The following is a 19,078-nucleotide window of genomic DNA, read 5'->3' as shown; positions in this document are numbered from 1 at the left end:
TAGGACTAGGTAAATCAGTTGTTTACCCATCAAGTTTAAACTGCTTTTGTGACCATCTTTATGTATGTTACATCTTTAAACACCATAACAAAATCATCATGAGGGAGCCAAAAAAAAATAAAAGATTTTTATTAGGAAAGTCTAATTTAGCCTTGCCTTTGTTAAAGGAAAAATGATATTCTAAATAGGTAGTACATTTATCCACATATAAATACATACTTTCCTTTACCTCAATATATTGTGATAAGAAATTTGGCAAATGCATTTTAACCTACAGAGCTTGCATTAGATTATCTTTTGTAATTAAGATTTGAATTTACAACATCTTAAAAAGCTAAAATTATACTTATTTAAATTTTACTATTTTAAGAGTTGAAAATAGTCTCTCCTCACTAAAAGCAAATCCATGAAATTCTGCCGTCTTAAACAGCACTTTAATATATAATTGGGGGGCAGGGCACGAAAGTAAGCCAAACATTACAAAAACAAATTTTTGAGCAAATTAATTTTAAAGCAAACATCTTTATTAATCTTGCAATTAACAACTAAAAAGATCCTGTCGATCTTGGCTATTGATAAGACTACCACCAAAATAGAAAATCTGACCAAATATATGGTAGTATTTCAGATTTTTATACTAGATAAATTACAAAAGCCATCTTCTAATAGTATATGAACAATTCAAAGTTCTCAATTTACCTTCTATAATTGCTGCTATAACCTTTACCACGGGGTGAAGGGCCATGTACGAATCTACATGTGTTTCCATAGAGGCAGTTGCCAGTCTTCAGCCAGTTACGGCACTGTGTCTAAGAGACAGATATTACTATGTAAATTTCATATTTAGTCATATTTATTTCTGGATAAAAAGATGCTAGTGGGACAAAATTAAAATAAATGCTATCAAAATTCCAACTAACCTGAGATATATTACTCCCCAAATAATAAAAACATCAAAAAAAAAAAAAAACCCATAAACCCTAATGCCCATCTCACTCCTTTTTTATGAAACACATTTTAAAAAATTTACTAAACCAATATTCCTACAATAAAACAACCTATTCACTTTTGTGATATAAATAAGAAGTTGAAGAACAGGAATTCAAGAGAACCCCTGTGACTGTACTAGTGACAACTCACCTCTGCTGTACTGCCAGTGCTGGGTCCAAGCCTCTCAAATACACTGGGTCTTCGGGATGTGCTATCAGATATGGTCTTGGTATTTTCCACTGTGACCTTCCTTCTAATTTTTGACATTTTGTACTACTTTAACCAAAAAAGAGAGAGGCAAACTGTAAAATTCTTCAGTTTTAAATAACTGAGCCAATAACTTACAAGTAGATAAAATGGTAGATAAGATAACACTGCAAAATTACAGGGGATTTTTCTCAGAAGAAAAAAGCCATAGGAGAGGTCACAAGTAAACAGAGGTAAACAGAAACTATCTTCTAAGACATACCTTATTAGTGATTCAACAATTCTGAATCTTTTGGCTAGAATTTTACCTCTTCTACAGAGTGAGTAAGATTCTACTCACACAGTTAAGTTTCCATAGTACATTCAATTTCAGAAAACACACTATAAAACGTTTAGTTTCTAAGTTCCTTATAAAAGTTGTTTCAAAATTTAACAACTGTCTTTTAAAGAAAGTTGTGCTATCATTCTCCATCAACTAGTTAACGGTTAAAGAAAGCTTCGCCCAAAGTAAAATCAGGTAAGAATTTTAGTCGGAGTAGAAATTATGTTTTACACAGTTTAAGTGATAACATCAGCTATGTTCCAAAAATCAGCTTGGGAGAAAAATACTATTTAAATATTTTCTTTGTCTTACAGAAGCCAAAGAAGAACAGCATAATCAGGAAATTTATTTTGGAATGATACAAAAAACAAAAACAAAAAACAAAACCCTCAATGTTGATAAATGACCTTCTTTCAAAATATGACAGGCTGTAGAACAGTGGAGAAAAAGTGAAGGTGTTTTGATAATCTATACTGCATTGAATTGACATAAAAGTCAAAGGTGCTAAAAGAAATAAACAGGCTATTTACCATTATTATTAACAAGAAAAGAAAGACGAATTATAAAAATATTTTACAAAAGTAAATAAAACATTAGAAACTAAAATATACAATCAGGTGATTCAACTAGAAATGAAAATATCAGATAACAGCACTATGATATATGTTAGAAAACAATGTTAAATTCTAGACCTAGAATAATCTAGAGAGTACACTACTGTGGGAAGTGGGTAGGAATGACTAAGAGAAAGAAAAAGGAACTAAACCGTATCACACTTTATACACTAAATATTAGTTGAAATTTTGTTAGTAGTCAAAAGTTACTAGAATGAATGATGTCAACTAAAGAAGTAAAAGTTCCACTTGGTAAAGAACTGGTCTCTATAAAGTTCACAAATGCTCTTTAATGTGGTTTCAAAGTAAGGTCCTATCACTTAAAAGGAAATTAAATCATGGTAGTACAGAATCAAAACTTTAAAAAAAAAATTACAATGTTTGGTCCAGTTAGATACTTCTTGTCAAGTCACACTTTGAAAAGGTCCAAAGAATATGGACATTTGACAAATTAACAGGTAATGAACCAAAAGGAAAATATGATATGATACAATATGGTAGTTTTAAATTGGAAAAATGAATATTCTTATTTTCTAATATACAATGTAATCATTAATTACGATTACAATCAATTTTTAGTGATTCAAAAAAAAGTAACTTTAAAGTAATTACAAATTTTTAAAAATTACAGAGTGTCACATAAGTGAACAAGAATTTGTGCAACATAAAATCACTTATGTATCAACTGTTCATCAAGTAAGGAACTATGAGGTCCACCCTCCACACTAGAATGAGTATTGTAATATAATCTCTGATTTAACGTTTCTTGAGCTCATTCTCAGCCCAAATGTGAATTTATAAAGGAAAAGTTGGTAAATTCCACATGTACATTTGACTTACTGAACATAAATAAAAGCCAAGATAAGTGATAAGTGGAGCTGAGAAAGATCTAGAAAACGCAGAGCTTTGATTAACTGAGAAAAACACTTTTTTTATAATTTATAACTAAGATTCGATAAGAAGTAAACATGTAACAAAATGTATGGAAAAAGTTAGAACAAAAACAAATTTTTAAAGTCTCCTTATCTGTTACTATAAAAACATACAGGTGTACATTGAAATCCTCATTCATTAATCCAATTTTAAAAACATTTATTAATAAACTTAAAAATGAATGTGTTCTAAAAGTTTCTTATTAGTTATTATTAGTTATCTACAACTTGGGAAACAGGCACACCATCCCACCACACTGCATCAAGACAACTAACCCTAAGCTTACATTTTTCCTTCCACTATCAGTGCCCCCAAAATCTCTATCCCCAACATGCCCCTACTCCCAACACACCCTCCCTCCTCCAAAAAAAATCAACGTAGTGTTTTCCACAATTGGGGCAACAAGCTATTTATTATTATACTTGAAACACTGGTCATGTATTATCTCTTTTCTTGTCTTTCTGAGGGCTCCGGGTATTATTAACTGTTTCTCTTCCCCACCTATAACCTGTTGCTTGGGTCAGCACTCCTCTCCTCCTCTGACCTACTGCTGGAAAGCTTGGTCTCACAGCTTCTCTCCCATCCTAGATCCCTAACATAAGCTTTGAAGACTTCAAAGGGTTTGGACGGCGACAGACAATCAAGTGAGGACTAATGATCCAATCTTATTCCTTTACTTGTATTCTTGACACTAAAAAAGTTCCTTCCAACAGAGACAAAGTAGCCTTTACAGGTGACATCAAGAACTACAAGATTCACCTACATAGTGATTATCCCAGGAGTTTTACTTCTGCTACTGTTGAGTCTTCCAACTTAGGGAAGAACAGCAATGAAGTAAAGACGTATTCTCCTCTTTTCTTAGAGAGTCCAACAGTGTCAGACCTTGGACTAACGTGACACTGAGTTTCAGGACCAGGTCTAGGTTACAGGGAGGCCTAGACAGGAAAAAAAGAAGAAGAAAAAAAACCCTGAGGCAAAAAAAAAGTAGAAATTGAACTTTTCTAATTGACAGAAACAGGAATTCTTCTGATCATCTATCTAGGAACGTCTATCAGTAGTCAACAAATTATCTAAATATTATTATGAAACATTTATGATATTTGCACAGATAAAATGCCTTACACTTGCAAATACAAAATATAATATTTTAAATCCCATTTATCTAAATATATACACATAACCTACAGTACACCAGAAAAACATTTGCTCATATATATTAATTTAAAACTATGTTACCATCTAATATGACGATTAGAATTTTCACTCTAAAAATTTGGGCCCAAAGAGAAAGATAAACCACAAAAGAATAAAATGTAGATTTGACTGAGAGGAGGAAAACTTTTTCAATTAATATCTGAACAGGCTTCAATAAGAAGTAAATGCTTCAAAATATATGAGAAAAATTAGAAACAATAAGATAAAAATGTAAATATTAAAGTCTTCCCTATCTCAGAGACTTTGAAGGCTTTCCCTCAGTTTTCAATTTATTCTTTAGTTTTAAGTAACCATCACACTCCCACTCACATTATCATGTCTTTCCCAAACACGAGCATTAGCAAAGCCAGAGTGACAGTGGTAAAAGTCTGTTGAGTTATTCTCCTATTTCTCCTCTCCATTTGTAGAGTAAATAAGTATCATAAGTTATAATACTTTTTCAACTGAAAAAGAAAATGAAGGGAATTCCCTGGCGGTCCAGCGGTTAGGACTCCGAGCTCTCACTGCCAAGGGCCCAGGTTCGATCCTCGGTCAGAGGAACTAAGATCCCACAAGCCGCGCGGCGTAAAGAAAATGAAAAACATGGGACACAAAGTTTAAATCTATTAAGACACAACAAAAAGTCTTAATAAATGGGAAATGTCCTCCTTCCCCTGGAAACTTACAAATATCACAATGTACTCATAGCTTCATGCTATAAATATGACTGAGAAGGGAGAAACACAGGGGCCTCTTTCTAAATTATTTCTGAATCCTGATTACTAAAATCTTGTCAATAAAACATATTAGTTCTAGTATTCTCACTGCAATCCACAATTACATCTTTTTGAGATCTCATTTTCCGGTAGCATAAATGAAAGCATAAAACACTTTAATCTGGATAAGTAGCACCATCATATTAGGAAACTGTCAAATAACTAAGCAATTAAAGCTACATAATTACTGGTACTAACTGACAGGAGAATAAATATCCACTGGCATTCTAAAATTAAAAGTGTTATATTAAAAATAAGACCTCTTCATATTTATATTTCTTCGTTTTGAAAGAAAAACAGTTAAGTTTATTTGTTGCATAGTGTGAGCGATTTTTTTCTTAACACAATTTATTTTAAGAAAAAAAAGAACTTTCTTGAACAATCTTGCCGATTGCTCATATGTAGATAGACTAAAACAATTTCAAACTGAATTCAGAACAGAATCGTCAGAACTAAACTGACTACACAGGTATGAGGAAGGCAATATTATAGCATTGTGCAGAAAATACATTTTGTTAAAAAGACTATGCAGGGAGAATATCCCATGCTGGCAACTACTATAAAGCGAAGTAAACAGAACTGCAACATACAAACGACCAAAAAAAGAATAGAAGACACTTTATATATACCAACACCAGTTAACATTTCAACTGCTTCTAAATATCTGCTGAAAAAGCTCCAACTCAACTCTATATGAAAAGCAGAGTGGGGTTTGGGGGAGGTAGGAAAGACTAAAATTTACTGAAAACCAATTCTATAAATAAATGTTAAACAACTGCTTTCTATATGTAAATGTCAGTGCATATTACAATACAAATTAACACCGATAACTTATTAAATGTTTGATAACTTGTACAGAAAGTAAAATAGCATCCACCTGTGGGATTTTAGTTTTAATTTACAAATATGAAAATTAGATAAATTTGCATATCTTAAAACATGCAATCAATGTTCATTTCCAATCACCAATAGTTAGGAAGCGCGTAAGAGGCATGCACCTGATAAAACTAGATCCTCCCATATCCCCACAGTTAAAGTCTTAGTTTCACAATACAACTATTTTTACAGACACAAATTGCTACATACCTGCGCCTACATTCTTAGTCTCTTTTTGAAATTGTCATGTTATAATCGAAATATTTCATTAAATTCGAAATTATTCGAAAATCTAGAGATATGTCCACAAAACTGTCCAAAACATTGTCGTTTAGGTTCTAAAGTCAGTAATTTCAAACACTGCAGAGCCAGACTCCGATACCCGGCACCACATACATACGCATGGATTGTACTGCATAAGCATTTGCACTTACTGCAACAGTATTTTTGGCAAAACTTTGAAAACTTGAGGTGTGAAGATTTTTCCAAACTTTTAAATTATTTCTTCAAAAAAAATCAAAAACCTGAAGAGGTTGCGTACGCCCATAATTTTCAAAGTAGTTCAAATTATCTGAAAACCTCGGAATATAACCGAATGGCTTGACACTACGCTCCACAAACAAGATCCTACCGATATCATTCACGTGATATCGACTCTGAATAATTTTCCAGCCACATAAATTATTTTAAGCTATTTAGAAAGAGACAATGCCAAACATCAGAGCCTCTCCTTTCATTCCACCTTTCCGGGTTTCTGACAGCTGCCAAAAGTAACTACCTAGGGACTGTGAACATAAAGTAGCACTCCTCAACTCCGAGGACCTGCGTCGTAATCACTGCCAGGAAATAACCAAGACCAAATATAACCAAAAGTAAGATACCTTTCCCTAACGGGTCTGGAATGTGTAAAGAGGGAGCTTCTCAATCTAAGACCAGACTCCGGCACCCTTCCATCTCATACCAATGCGAATACCGCGCAAGAGTTCCCCGGCTCACATCAAATGGTAGTGACCCAGCAAAGCCTCCATTCTGAATCCACTTGCCCCATTAGGTAAACTCGCCAGCATCAGAAACAGGGCGAGAAACCAGTCAGGAGCACAGGGATCTATTGCAGAGTTAAGGGTGGGATGCTCAAGGAGAGCTCAAAATTCCGGCGTGACCCAAGCAGGGATGGAGGACAAGCGGGGCCTCCCCATCCCGGGCCCACCCAACGCCTTTCCCCCGGTACCCACGCCAATTCACGGAGTTCAAACTTACCTCCTCGCCGAGCTCCTTTTGCAAGCGCAGTCCGGAGGTGGCACCGCCGCCGCCGCTCCAAGGAGCGGGGGAGGCGACTCTCAGTCCCCGCGCCTGGCCCCGGGAAGACGACAGCGAGAAGGAGGTGCGCGCGCGGCTCCCGGGAACCGGTCCTCGGCTACCGGGGGACTCCGGGATGGCTAGGGAGCGGAACCCGCCCGCCGCTTCGCCAGGGTCAAGCGAGCCTGGGACGTATGAAAAAAAGGAACGAAGAGAGACTGGAGAGTAAGAAAAGACAAGGAAAACACTATCAGGCCGCTGGGAGGATCGCCTCAAAATGCCGCCGGAAGTCAAGAGTTTGCCCTGTTCCTCCGTAGACCGAGGCAGCTTCCGGCTGCCAGATTAGTCGTCAGCGCGCATGCACCGCCCCTTTGTGGACACGCCCCCTGGGCGTAACGTCGCCTCCTAGGCGTGCGGTCGAAATCGAAAAACCTGTGCCTAACGAGCGAGCCCTGGGGAAGAAACCGGGAACCCGGGAGAGACAAAATTCCCAATTAACAGTGAATTTAAGAGAAAGCGTTTTCTCCTTTTATTACATAATTTCTTACAATAGACAGCTGTTGTGAATATGCAAAAATGCCACGTTTGTTGTCGAAGATAACTGCATTCATTCGCTCAACGTTTTTACTGAGCAGCTGAACTGGAGTGACAGGCGGTATTTGTCCTGTTTTTCACACGCCTCTGCTTTCTCGGCCATCGCCTATTACAGTGGAGCAAACGGAATGCACGGGTGTGTTTTTAAAGGCGTTAGCAGAAACTTACTGTAAATTTGGAGCAGAAATCTTTAATGTACTTGTGACAGCCTTTCCTTTTCTTGTTCGGGATGCAATGCTCTGCGCGAAAGTAGTTATTACAATTGCTTGAGATGTCTAGTCAAATGTCGCGAATCAAAGAAGAAAATCAGTACCTAGCCTCTCAAAAAAAAAAAAAAAAAAAGGAAAAACAAATGTGAACCCTTGTCTGCCTTAATTTTAAGGTAGCATTTATTTTGTTCTTTGACAAAACCAGGGAATGGGAAAACCTTTTATGAAAACTGATAAAACTTAAAAAGAAACTGGTACAAAGATTTGGTTTGGTTGGAATCAGTAAATTAAAATAGGGGAACAGAGTGAAAAAATCAAGGGCATTAAACATTCCTGATGACATGCCAAGCTATTTTAGAGACAGCAGCGAAAGCTTCTGTACAAGTGGGTTTGATGTAACTCTCTGGCAGCAAGAATCCGTATCTGCCTGTATCTCGAAGTTCAATTGTAAACGAATATTTGATGCCCAAGTCATGGATCCAGTCATCTGAACCTCCAGGAGCTAGATCTACAAAAAGAAAAAAGAAATTACTTTTTGAAATACAGACGTTTCAAGTTAACTAACAAGATGGAATTTTTTTTCCCTAAAAATGAAAATAGCTTTGCTTTTTTTCTGATTATTAAATAATCTAAGTTTGTGGAAGAAAATAGAGATTGAAGGAAAGCAGGTTAAGGAAGAAAATAAAAATTACCCGTATAACCATACCAAGGAGTGATGGTCACCATTTATATTCTAGTGCTTTCTTTTTCAGTGTATACTTTGACAATTTTTTTCCTACATAAATAAGATCATTCTATACAAGCTATTCAGGAACATTCCTAAACATAATCTATCCTGGTCAGCTTTATGTATTAATGAGTTCAAATCTACCTTATCATTTTTTTTTCTTTAATTTTTGGCTGCATTGGGTCTTTGTTGCTGCACGTGGGCTTTCTCTAGTTGCGGTGTGCGGGCTTCTCATTGCGGTGGCTTCTCTTGTTGTGGAGCATGGCTCTAGGCACGCGGGCTTCAGTAGTGTGGCACATGGTCTCAGTAGTTGTGGTGTACGGGCTTAGTTGCTCCATGGCATGTGGGATCTTCCCGGACCAGGGCTCAAACCCATGACCCCTGCATTGGCAGGTGGATTCTTGACCACTGCGCCACCAGGGAAGCCCTACCTTATCATTTTTAATGATCTCATAGCATTGCTCTGTAAAGCTGGATGTAATTAATTTTAATAATTATTTATTTGGAGAGCTTTACTTTTTTCTAATATAAACAACTTTACAATGAACATCCTTGTGTATACGTAATTGCTTCTTTGTTTCTTTAGAATGTTTTCTCCCAGAAACAGATTTGCTAGTCTAAGGGTATGTACTTTTCACAGTTGTGCTGCATGTTGCCAAATAGCCTTCAAAAGAATTGTACTAATTTATACCTACATTAGCAGGGTATGAATATGCCCATGCTCCATTCCCATACCATCCATGTGAATTATACATTTCTGGCAATTTTGTGGGTGAAAAATAATATCAAATTGTCTTTATGTTTGATTATCAGTGAGTTGAACATTTTTTTGGTATATTTATTGACCATCTTTATATTTTTATCAATTGTCTTTGCTCATTTTTCTTCTTGAGTCATTTTATAGATTACTTATAAAAGCAGCAGTAGTGTTATTAGCCCTGTGTAATATGTGGAGAATTGTTTTTTCTTACTTGGTAATTTAGCCTTCAACTTGGTTTATGGCAGTGTTTTTATATTAAAATATTTTATGTATCTGGAATTTATTTTGGAGAAAGACATGTTAGTAATCTAATTACAATTTTTTTCTAATTAACTCACCAGTTTTTCCAACCCTATTAATTGAACAATCTAACATTCTTAACTGTTTGGAATGCCTTCTTTATGAGATACTAGATCTTATATATTTGAGTGTCTTTCTGTACTCAGTATTCCCTTCTATTGATGTCACTTCCAGGCTCAGTTCCTTTACAATGAACCTTCTTGTTTATCCATAATTGCTTCTTTGTGTCTTTATAATTAGTATAATTAAAAAAAAAAGAACTGCAACTACGACAGGTTTATAATGTATTTTAATACTTGGTTGGAGCAAATTCTCTCTTATTAATCTTATTTTTCAGAATTTTACAAGCTCTTCTACCAAATGTATTCTTTCAAATGAAGTTCAAAGTCATTTAAGTGTTCATTGGGACTGCATTAAATATACAAACTAATTTAGAATGACGGGCACTTTTTTTTGTATTGCTTTTCCACTCAAAAACATAGTGGGTTTCTCCTTTTATTTGTCTTCATTTATGTACACCAGTAAAGTTTTCTAGGTTTTTCATAGAGATCATATGGATTTGTGTGCGCACATATATACATTTAACAATGAATCTATATATGTATGTATGTATCTATATGTACACGTCTGCATGTGTATACATGTATATTGGGGGGGGCAGTAGTATCTTTTTTCCATTTTACTTTCTTCCTGATTGTTTTTGGTATATAAGTAAGTTATAGATTCGTATATATTTAGTTCATAGTCAGCCACCTTACTCAACTCTTTGTTACTAATACTTTTGTGTTTTCCAGGTAGACAATCATATAATATGCAAAGTGATCATTTTTCCTCCTTCCAATACGTATACTTGAATTAATGACAAAGGTGTTTACTGAAGCACTGTTTATACTGAAGTATTGAAAAATATCCATCAACAGTGGATTAGTTGTTATTCATTCAGCAAATATTTCTGATAGCTATTATTAATATTTGGCATTTATTCTTCCAGATATTTTTTTATGCTTACGTACACGCGCGCACACACATACACACACACACACAGATTTGTATTGAATGAATGCATGCCTGGAGATGGAATGATTTCGTCAAAACAGGAAGTTGCTCTAGAAGCGCCTCCAGCCCTGAGGCACTGTGGTCATGCTTTGGGGAACAATAGGAGACAGAGGATGGGAATCAAGAAAGCTCTGAATTATGAAAGGAAGTTGTGACCCAGAGCAAGGACCTGGGTCGGCAAAGGCAGAGATAGACCAGTGACAGCAAGAGACAGAGATACCATGTGGACCAATCTGGCCTCAGTTTGTCCTGAGATAACTTGGGATGATTGAGGAGGAAGAGGAACATTCTGGACTTTCTACTAATAGAGCCTTTGGTGCTCAAGTAATTTATTGAAAATAATATGGATGTGATTATTAATATGAATGTGTTTTTATCCCCCTGTAAATCATACCTGTTAAAGGAAACTCTGGGACTTGGAACATATTATCTCAAAGCCTTTTCACATGCCATTTCCTCTCCCTGGTTTTTTCCCACACCTTTGTTTGGCAGCCACTTACTGGGTAGGTCTCCCAGACATGTCACCTACCGAGAAAGACCTTCCCAGGCCACCTGAGCTAAGTTGCCTCTCTCTCAGGCAGTCATTTTCAAACCTATACACTTATGTTGTTCACTTATCAATGGGATTACACTATATTTTACTATTTAATTGTTTACATTGGAGATTGGTGAACATTTTCTGTAAAGGACCAGATAATTAATATTTTAGGCTTTGAGGGCCACATAGTCTATGTCAGAACTACTCAACTCCACTGTCCTGAAAGCTATATAGACAATATGCAAATGAATGAGTGTGGCTGTGTTTGAATAAAGCTTTATTTGTGGACACTGAAATTTGAATTTTATGTAATTTTCGCATGTCACAAAATTTTATTCTTCTTTTGGTTTTCTTCAACCATTTAAGAAATGGAAAAACCATTCTTAGCTTACAGGCTATCCAAAAACAAGCAGTGGGCTGGATTTGGCCTATGGGTTATAGTTTGCTGACACCTTGTTACATGCTTATTTCCTGTTTCTCTTCTCCCATCCCCCCCTCCAGTTTCAAAAAGAGCAAAATTGTCTGTTATCCCACTGTGGATACAAAGGAGTCCGTCAATAAATATCTCCCAGCAGAAATTAATTTAAAATATTTGTTAAGAGCTTGCCACACACATGTTCCCATCAGTGTGATACAAACAAAGGACATTCAACTGTAGTGTGCCATGAGCTATACTCTTGGACACAGGTTGTCACTAAAAAGCATCTAATGTAAATGGTATTCCTAGATTTATACAGTGTTCAACCTGCACAACCTTACATGATGGCCCTGGGCATCTTAAACATTCTTTTGACCCTTTATGACTTTTTCTGCTTCACTCAACTAGTGTGATACCAATTCTATAATCCCTACTCTATAGCACTGAGCATAATTTCTTAAGTATCATTTTGGTTTCTTTTTAGTAAATTTATGTATTAATACAGCCTTGTTCAGTACTGTCATAGCTATTATGCTTCCAATTCTAACTGTTATAATCCAATTGTTTTACATGTTTAAAGATTCCACTTAGAAAAATTAAATCCACCCAGAAAAACCAAACACAGATTTCTTTAGTACCTCACAGTCCCCTAAGATCTTAAGAAGAAATACTTACATAAACTTTCTGAACCACTGCCATGTGTATATCTCGTATTTTTATTAGTATTCTCAATAGCATGGACTGCTTCACTGGCCACTAGAGACTGAAATCAATAGGATATGGAATTTCAGTTAATGTACAGCTTTAAAACAAGACAGGTAGAAGTTTCTTAAAAAAAAAACAGAAACCCAATCATATATTTATTCAATCAAACTGTAAATATGAAGAAATAGAGAGCAGAATGGTTGTTGCCAGGGGTTGGGGGTGGCGGAGGGAGGAGAATGTGGAGATGCTGGTCAAAGGATACAAACTTCCAGTTATAAGATGAATAAGTTCTGAGGATCGAAAATACAGCCTGGCGACTATAGTTAACAATACTGTATTATATACTTGAAAGTTGCTAAGAGAGTAGATCTTCAGTGTTCTCACCACGAAAGAAGAAACTAGTTATGTGAGGTGACGAACGTGTTAATTAACTTTATTGTGGTAATCATTTCACAATATATATGTGTATCAAATCGTCACGTTGTACACCTTGTACTTACACAATGTTATAAGTCAATTATATCTCAACAGAGCCGGGGTGTGGGGAGAATTGTATATATGAAAAATCTGCATGTATCCAAGAGATAAATTGAGAAGAATAAATTAACTTTTAAAAATGTTTTCCTCTTTACGGAAATCACAGTTGGGTGGCTTTAGACACAGACTCTTCCAATATATTGACATTTTATTTAAGTTGAAGAAAAAATAATTCTCATATGCCTTTTTTAGGAATTCATTTATTTTGTAAAACAAAGTATATGTAACCAAGTTATACTGTAAAACAAAGTATAACTATATTTCAAAGGCAAACAACTAGACAAAACTTTCACCAAACTTTAAACCCAGCTTCTCTAAACAATACACATATGTCAGCAATGTATGATTCCCTCCTCATCCTTCTCACAAACTCTATTTCCTTTTCATGTAAAATGTCTAATACCTCCCAAAGACTCATCAAATAAAAAAGTTTATATCCCTGGTGTGCTGCAGGGTAGTAACTAAGTCCCCTGTTCCACTATTTTTGTTTCTAGCTTATGCACATCTTTTCTGAAATTGGCACTAGCATCATGGTATTCACTATCCCTCCCTTGAAGGACCTGAGGAATATCAGTGGATATGATGTTGTGCCATTCCTCTGCTCAAAACAAAAGTTTTAATGGAACCCCCTGATCTACAGAATAGAATGTAAATTTATTCTGACACTCAGACTAGGTGACCTCTTCTTCACAGGCTGACCTCATCTACTTTCTGAGGGATCAACTTCCTTTTTTTGCCCCTACATTCCCCTGAACATACTTCCTGTGGGGAGAACCTTGGCCTCAGCTTAGAAAGGTCTCCCCCTCCGGGTCCACTTACAGAAATCCTATCTTTCAGTATCTGGCTGAAATTGTCTCTGTTCCTTCACTTCACTGGCACTTTATCATTCCTTTTTCTTTACAGTATGTCACGCCTTAATAGATTATAAGCCCTCGGGACAGGGTCTTTATCCCCTCACTTATCTGTTTCCTTCTGAATGAATTAATGAGGCCACCCCTAGCTATCCCAGTCAGAAGTGAGTTGTACCATCTGTGCCACTTACTTAGTAGTTACTATACCTTAAGAGTACAGCCATCTGTAACAATTGCTAATGGCTGAGCTCCCTAACCATATCATATTCTCTTAAAGGGCAGGGTCCTACCTGATGCTTCTTTCAATGTCCATCAACACAGTATTTTACACATAATAACTCTCAACAAACACTTGTGATGATAGTGATCCAAAAATAATTCAAAATCACACTACATCTATTTCCAGATCATGATGAATATCCTCTCACTTCTTCAAAGATAACACCAATAAAGGAGCTTTCCTTAAAAGTTTTCCCTTGAGACGAAAAAGGAATCATAAGTATCAAGGATGTTTCTGTTCTAAAGGAGTTATTCTTAGCAACTGCAAATAACTTTATATTTGTCATCAGGAATTGCTAGCCCCTAATGTGGCTATAGTTTATTCTGTTAAGAGAACCAGAGCAAAACAAGTCAATAAGAAACAAACCACTACATAAAGATCAGACCTTGGGCAAGAAGTGGACTGTTGCCATAGCACTTCCATTGTCTAGAGAGCATCTGGGATGAGGATTTGTCCAGACCTAGCCACAATCCATCAAGAACCCTTGCATCCTTTGCCATTAACCCAAGCATAGAATATTTGGGACCAAAAAGTGATGAAGGGATAACAGACTGTACGAGTCCTCTTTGAACTCACTGTATCATCCACTGCATTCCACAAAAGGAGGGAGGTCTTGCCTCAATGCTGAAATTGGACTTGCTTTTAATAGGACCAAACCTCTGCAAGTTAGGAAGGTCAGTGTATAAACAATTCCCAATGCTAGTATCAAATCGATAAGTATTGTGCTAAGACTTGACCTGTGGTGGGCTGTTGTAGAAAGCTAGCACCTACAAACAGACCAATAATTCCAGAAACTTTTGTCCTTGTCCTTGTTCATATGGCTTCATATGTAGATCAGGTCAAGGTAGACTGGTTCCCTCCTGACGTCCCAAGAGCTTGTCTGACATTTTCCTAGAGAGCCCCTCTGCTAGGCGGAAGTTCATGTCCTCAAAATAAGGCTCAGTTCTTTACAATCTCTCAATGAACCCTGACCTAGGGTGACTCTCAGAAATGTTAGATCAAGATATAAAGCATCTATCCCCCTTTGTCCTCTACAGAACATTTTTCCCCACAGTTTTTGATTCTTGAACTACGTATTATTTTACTTCTGAAATGCTAATGAGAAAATTAATTAAGCAGCACTTACTAGTTCCTCGTGGTCTTTGCTTTTGCTTCTGCTATAGGAATACGGAAACACTATCTTCTGGGAGTATGAATGCATGGTGACGTAAGCTTTAATGTGGTTGATATTTCTTCTCAAGAAATCAGCCATTGCCTTCACTTCTGGTTCCGACTCAGGGTAAAGTCCACAGTAGGTTTCCGAGCACGAGAAACTCGAGGCACCTTCCCCTGTAGTGAAATTGATGGAGTGGATTCATAAGTAGATACGCAACCTATTGTAATTTGTGATCTCCCTGACCATGTATTCTCCTAATATATAGGGTGTGACATTTTTCGATAAATGGATTCACTCGAGCTCTGTAAAGAACATATTTCTAATGTCCCCTAAATGTTGTTTATGTTTATTTTGAATTCAAATATTTACATGCCCTCATAGCAAGCCATCCAACAGTTGCTGCCTGAGGGCAGCCACCTCGCAGCCTCGAGAAAGAAATGCCAGCTCTGCCTCCAAACTTGTGGTTACAAGAGAAAAATAAACCCCATTTTCTTTCATCATTGTAAGTTTGGTTTTCCTGACATGTGTAGCTTAAAAATCACTAATTAATACAGCCCATAGAAGTCTCATTTGAGAATTCAGAATATGTAAGTCTGCATTCAGTGCTACTTCTAACTTGCTAAAGTGGTTTAGTAAGTAAAACGGAATGGTGATATTTGGTGCTAGACTAATATGTGTTCATTCCTTTGAGAAATTATACAAAACATCACTTCGGATGGTCGCCTGACTCCCATCACTTCTCTCCTCTGTACCTAATTCACAGCTTTAGAGCCCCAGGGAGCCATCTCTGACCCAGAAAGATTCTTCCCTCCTGGAAACCGTTTATTAGCCCCAATTTGGGTCCCTCACTTGTCTTTTGCCATTCGGAATCCCTCCACTGATAACTTGAAATCAAGATGCAGATTCTAGTTTCAGTCAAGCTGCTCTCTTGAAAACAAAGAAGATAACAATAATAACATCACCAGCTGACATCCAAAGAACACAAGCTATCTGTCAGGAACTCTGCTAAGACTTACAGGCGATATCTCATTTAATCGTTACGGCAAACCTGTGAAGTAAATGCTCTTATTTTAGGAGACTCAAATTGGGCACCATTGGTGGTAACCATTCTTTACAGTAAGAGGCTATGTATCATATTGTTAATCACCCCATCACTTGATTTCAATCTTGTCTTTGCCATTTAATAGCTATATGACTTGGGTAATTTTTTTTAACCTATGAGTCAAAAGTTGATGTAATCCAAATTAGTCCTTTATAGGAATGAGTAACGGTAATGAAAGATGAGGCCTTAAATTGGACACTACTTTTAGATTTCCATTATAAGGACTGTTTGGAATCCCCATTCTGTGTAATATCAACAGAACTTTTGTGGTCCAGCAGGAAATCTGAATGCCCATATGCTCTCTGGCTTCCCAAAGCAACCAAGCAAGACAAATTCTTTTCACTCAATGGGTATTTTACATTTAAAAAAAACACTTGTGGCACAAGATGGGCATCTGGCACCGTCAACTCTTAACATGTTGGAAATTTTCGGTTCAAATATACTTCTGTTTTATTTTTTAAAATGCCAGTAAGGCACTGCTAATTGTTAAGACCCAACAGTAATTTTAAAAAGTTCTAGTCTTCTATTTTGGCATTTAAGCTGTCTATCACTCACTTGCATTTCAATCAATCTTCTAGAGTGGTTGAGGAAGAGTAGAATTATTGGGCATGCCCTAGGAGGCAAGTCAATCTTGATTTTTTTAAAACCTATCTATACCTCAATTTCCTTATCTACTAAATGGATAAATTATAAAATGCTTTTCCCAGTGCTGGCATATACTGAGTGTTTAGTAACTTGTTTATCAGCATTATCATCATCATCATCGTCACACGGATTGGGACACAGAGAAGGCCAGTGTGCATTGCAGAGATGAGATGGGGAGAGAAAGGAGCCACTGACCTCCCTATAGCGCTCCAGGCCCAGTTCTAGTCTGTTTCCGAGGTCTGCCTGCATCCCAGTCCTTGGGTTCCATGGGCTACTCCATGATCCTTACGATCCTTACAGAGCCTGCCTTCCTCTTTTTTTTTTTTTCCCTTCAGTACTTTTATTTTTTCATTTATTTATTTATTTTTGCCTTGTTTAAAAAAAATTTTTTTTATACAGCAGATTCTTATAAGTTATCTATTTTATACATAGAGCCTGCCTTTCTTACTTAAGCTTGCTCTATTTTCTTCCTTTTATTGCAACAGAAACAGTCTTAATGTTTGTCAAACATTCCCCCCGCCCCCAAGAAAATGCTGTGCTGAACACCCAAGGCCTTTCCAAGTATTTGTGTTAATTTTGAATCAATAATGTTATTGGACAAAACATTTTTGATAGTTTAGTTACGTTTGAATACTTTTAATTTATTTAACCCCATATGTACAGAGTTTATCATTTCAAATGTAATCAATAAAAAAATTATTCATGAGATATTTTGTGTTGCTTTTTCATACTAAGTCTTTGAAGTCTGGTGTGTATTTTATACTCATTGCACACCTCAGTTCAGACAAGCCACATTTCAAGTGCTCAATGGCCACATGTGGGTAGTGGCTACTGTACTGGACAGTGTAGCCTCAGATTCTCATTTTGTGACTGTGATTCTAGAGATTTCAAACTTTTGGTCGAAAGAGCCATGCGGAGTCAGGAGACTTGTGTTTGAGATTCTGTTTTGCCATTAAATAGGCATGTTAATCTGGGCAAGCTACTTCATCTCTCTCAGCCTAAGTTCTTCATCCGTACCAAGAGGTGCTTGGTCTTCCAGGTCCCTTCACACTCAACCATTCTTTGATCTATAGGCAATGAGATCAAAAAAATATCTAGAGTAGGCACACTCATAGAGACAAAAAGTAGATTAGAAACTACCAGGGGCTCCTATGGGTGGTGAATAAGGCGATACTGCTCAATGGTTACAGAGTTTCTGTTTGAGATGATGAAAAGTTTTGGGAATGGATGGTAGGTAGTGATGGTTGCACAAGATCGTGAATGTACTTAATGCCATTGAACTGTACTTAAAAATGGTTAAAGTGGCAATTTTATGTTATATATGTTTTATGACAATTTTTTAAAAAATTGAAAGACCGTATGGTCTCTAGGAAAAGAAATAAAAGCTTTTTCCACCCCATGCCAGTTGCAAAAACTGTGTAGTTTAACTTACTATTTCAGAAAATGAGTGGAGCTGTTTTAGGAAGTTTGAGATCAGAGGTCCTCATAAATACCCCCTGTTATGGACTGAATTCTACCCACCCCCCCCCCAATTCATATGTTGAAGCCCTAACCCACAATGTGCTATATTTGGAGATAGGGCCTTTAAGGAGGTAATAAAGGTTTAATGAAGTCATAAAGGTAAGGCCATGATCCACTATGGCTCTTGTCCTTATAAGAAGAGAGAAACACCAGGGATGCTTGCACACAGAGAAAAGGCCATGTGAGGACACAGCAAGAATGCGGCCGTCTGCAAGCCAAGGAGAGAGGCCTCAGGAGAAACCCACCCTGCTGATAAACTTGATCTTGGACTTACAGCCTCCAGAACTGCAGGAAATAAATGTCTCGTTTGAGCCTTACAGTCTGTGATATTGTTTTACGGCAGCCCTGGCAGACTAAGATACCCCTACACCTATTCCCATCTCCAGCACACACACACACACTTTTAATACAGAGGAAAGGTAAAATGAACATAAAATGAATAAGTAGGCTTGATATATCGCTTCCTATTAA

At 36.7% G+C, this 19,078-nt stretch overlaps 2 protein-coding genes across 4 annotated transcripts in view; both read right to left on the bottom strand.

Annotated features, from left to right (window-relative positions):
* The window catches only part of ZC3H13 (zinc finger CCCH-type containing 13), an 89,331-nt gene extending 81,277 nt beyond the window's left edge, over positions 1-8,054 (bottom strand). The window contains exons 1-4 of one of the 3 annotated variants that reach the window (XM_036831287.1): positions 7,170-8,054; positions 3,830-4,001; positions 1,141-1,266; positions 700-809 (exon numbers count right to left, since the gene is read on the bottom strand). In XM_036831287.1, coding sequence (XP_036687182.1) covers positions 700-809; positions 1,141-1,257 — 227 coding nt within the window. In that variant the 5' untranslated portion in view covers positions 1,258-1,266; positions 3,830-4,001; positions 7,170-8,054. The remainder of the gene's footprint in view (positions 1-699; positions 810-1,140; positions 1,267-3,829; positions 4,002-7,169) is intronic. The other 2 variants (XM_036831286.1, XM_036831288.1) reach the window with 2 other exon arrangements.
* Positions 8,055-8,169: 115 nt separating this feature from the next.
* Positions 8,170-19,078, bottom strand: part of CPB2 (carboxypeptidase B2) — a 53,608-nt gene continuing 42,699 nt past the window's right edge. The window contains exons 9-11 of the mRNA XM_036831289.1: positions 15,310-15,512; positions 12,486-12,573; positions 8,170-8,519 (exon numbers count right to left, since the gene is read on the bottom strand). Of these exons, the coding sequence (XP_036687184.1) occupies positions 8,335-8,519; positions 12,486-12,573; positions 15,310-15,512 (476 nt within the window). The 3' untranslated portion in view covers positions 8,170-8,334. The remainder of the gene's footprint in view (positions 8,520-12,485; positions 12,574-15,309; positions 15,513-19,078) is intronic.

The sequence above is a fragment of the Balaenoptera musculus genome, chromosome 18 (assembly GCF_009873245.2).
Source record: "Balaenoptera musculus isolate JJ_BM4_2016_0621 chromosome 18, mBalMus1.pri.v3, whole genome shotgun sequence".
Taxonomy (NCBI): Eukaryota; Metazoa; Chordata; class Mammalia; order Artiodactyla; family Balaenopteridae; genus Balaenoptera; species Balaenoptera musculus.
Note: the sequence above shows the minus strand (reverse complement) of the source record. Positions and strands in the feature narration are given on the sequence as shown.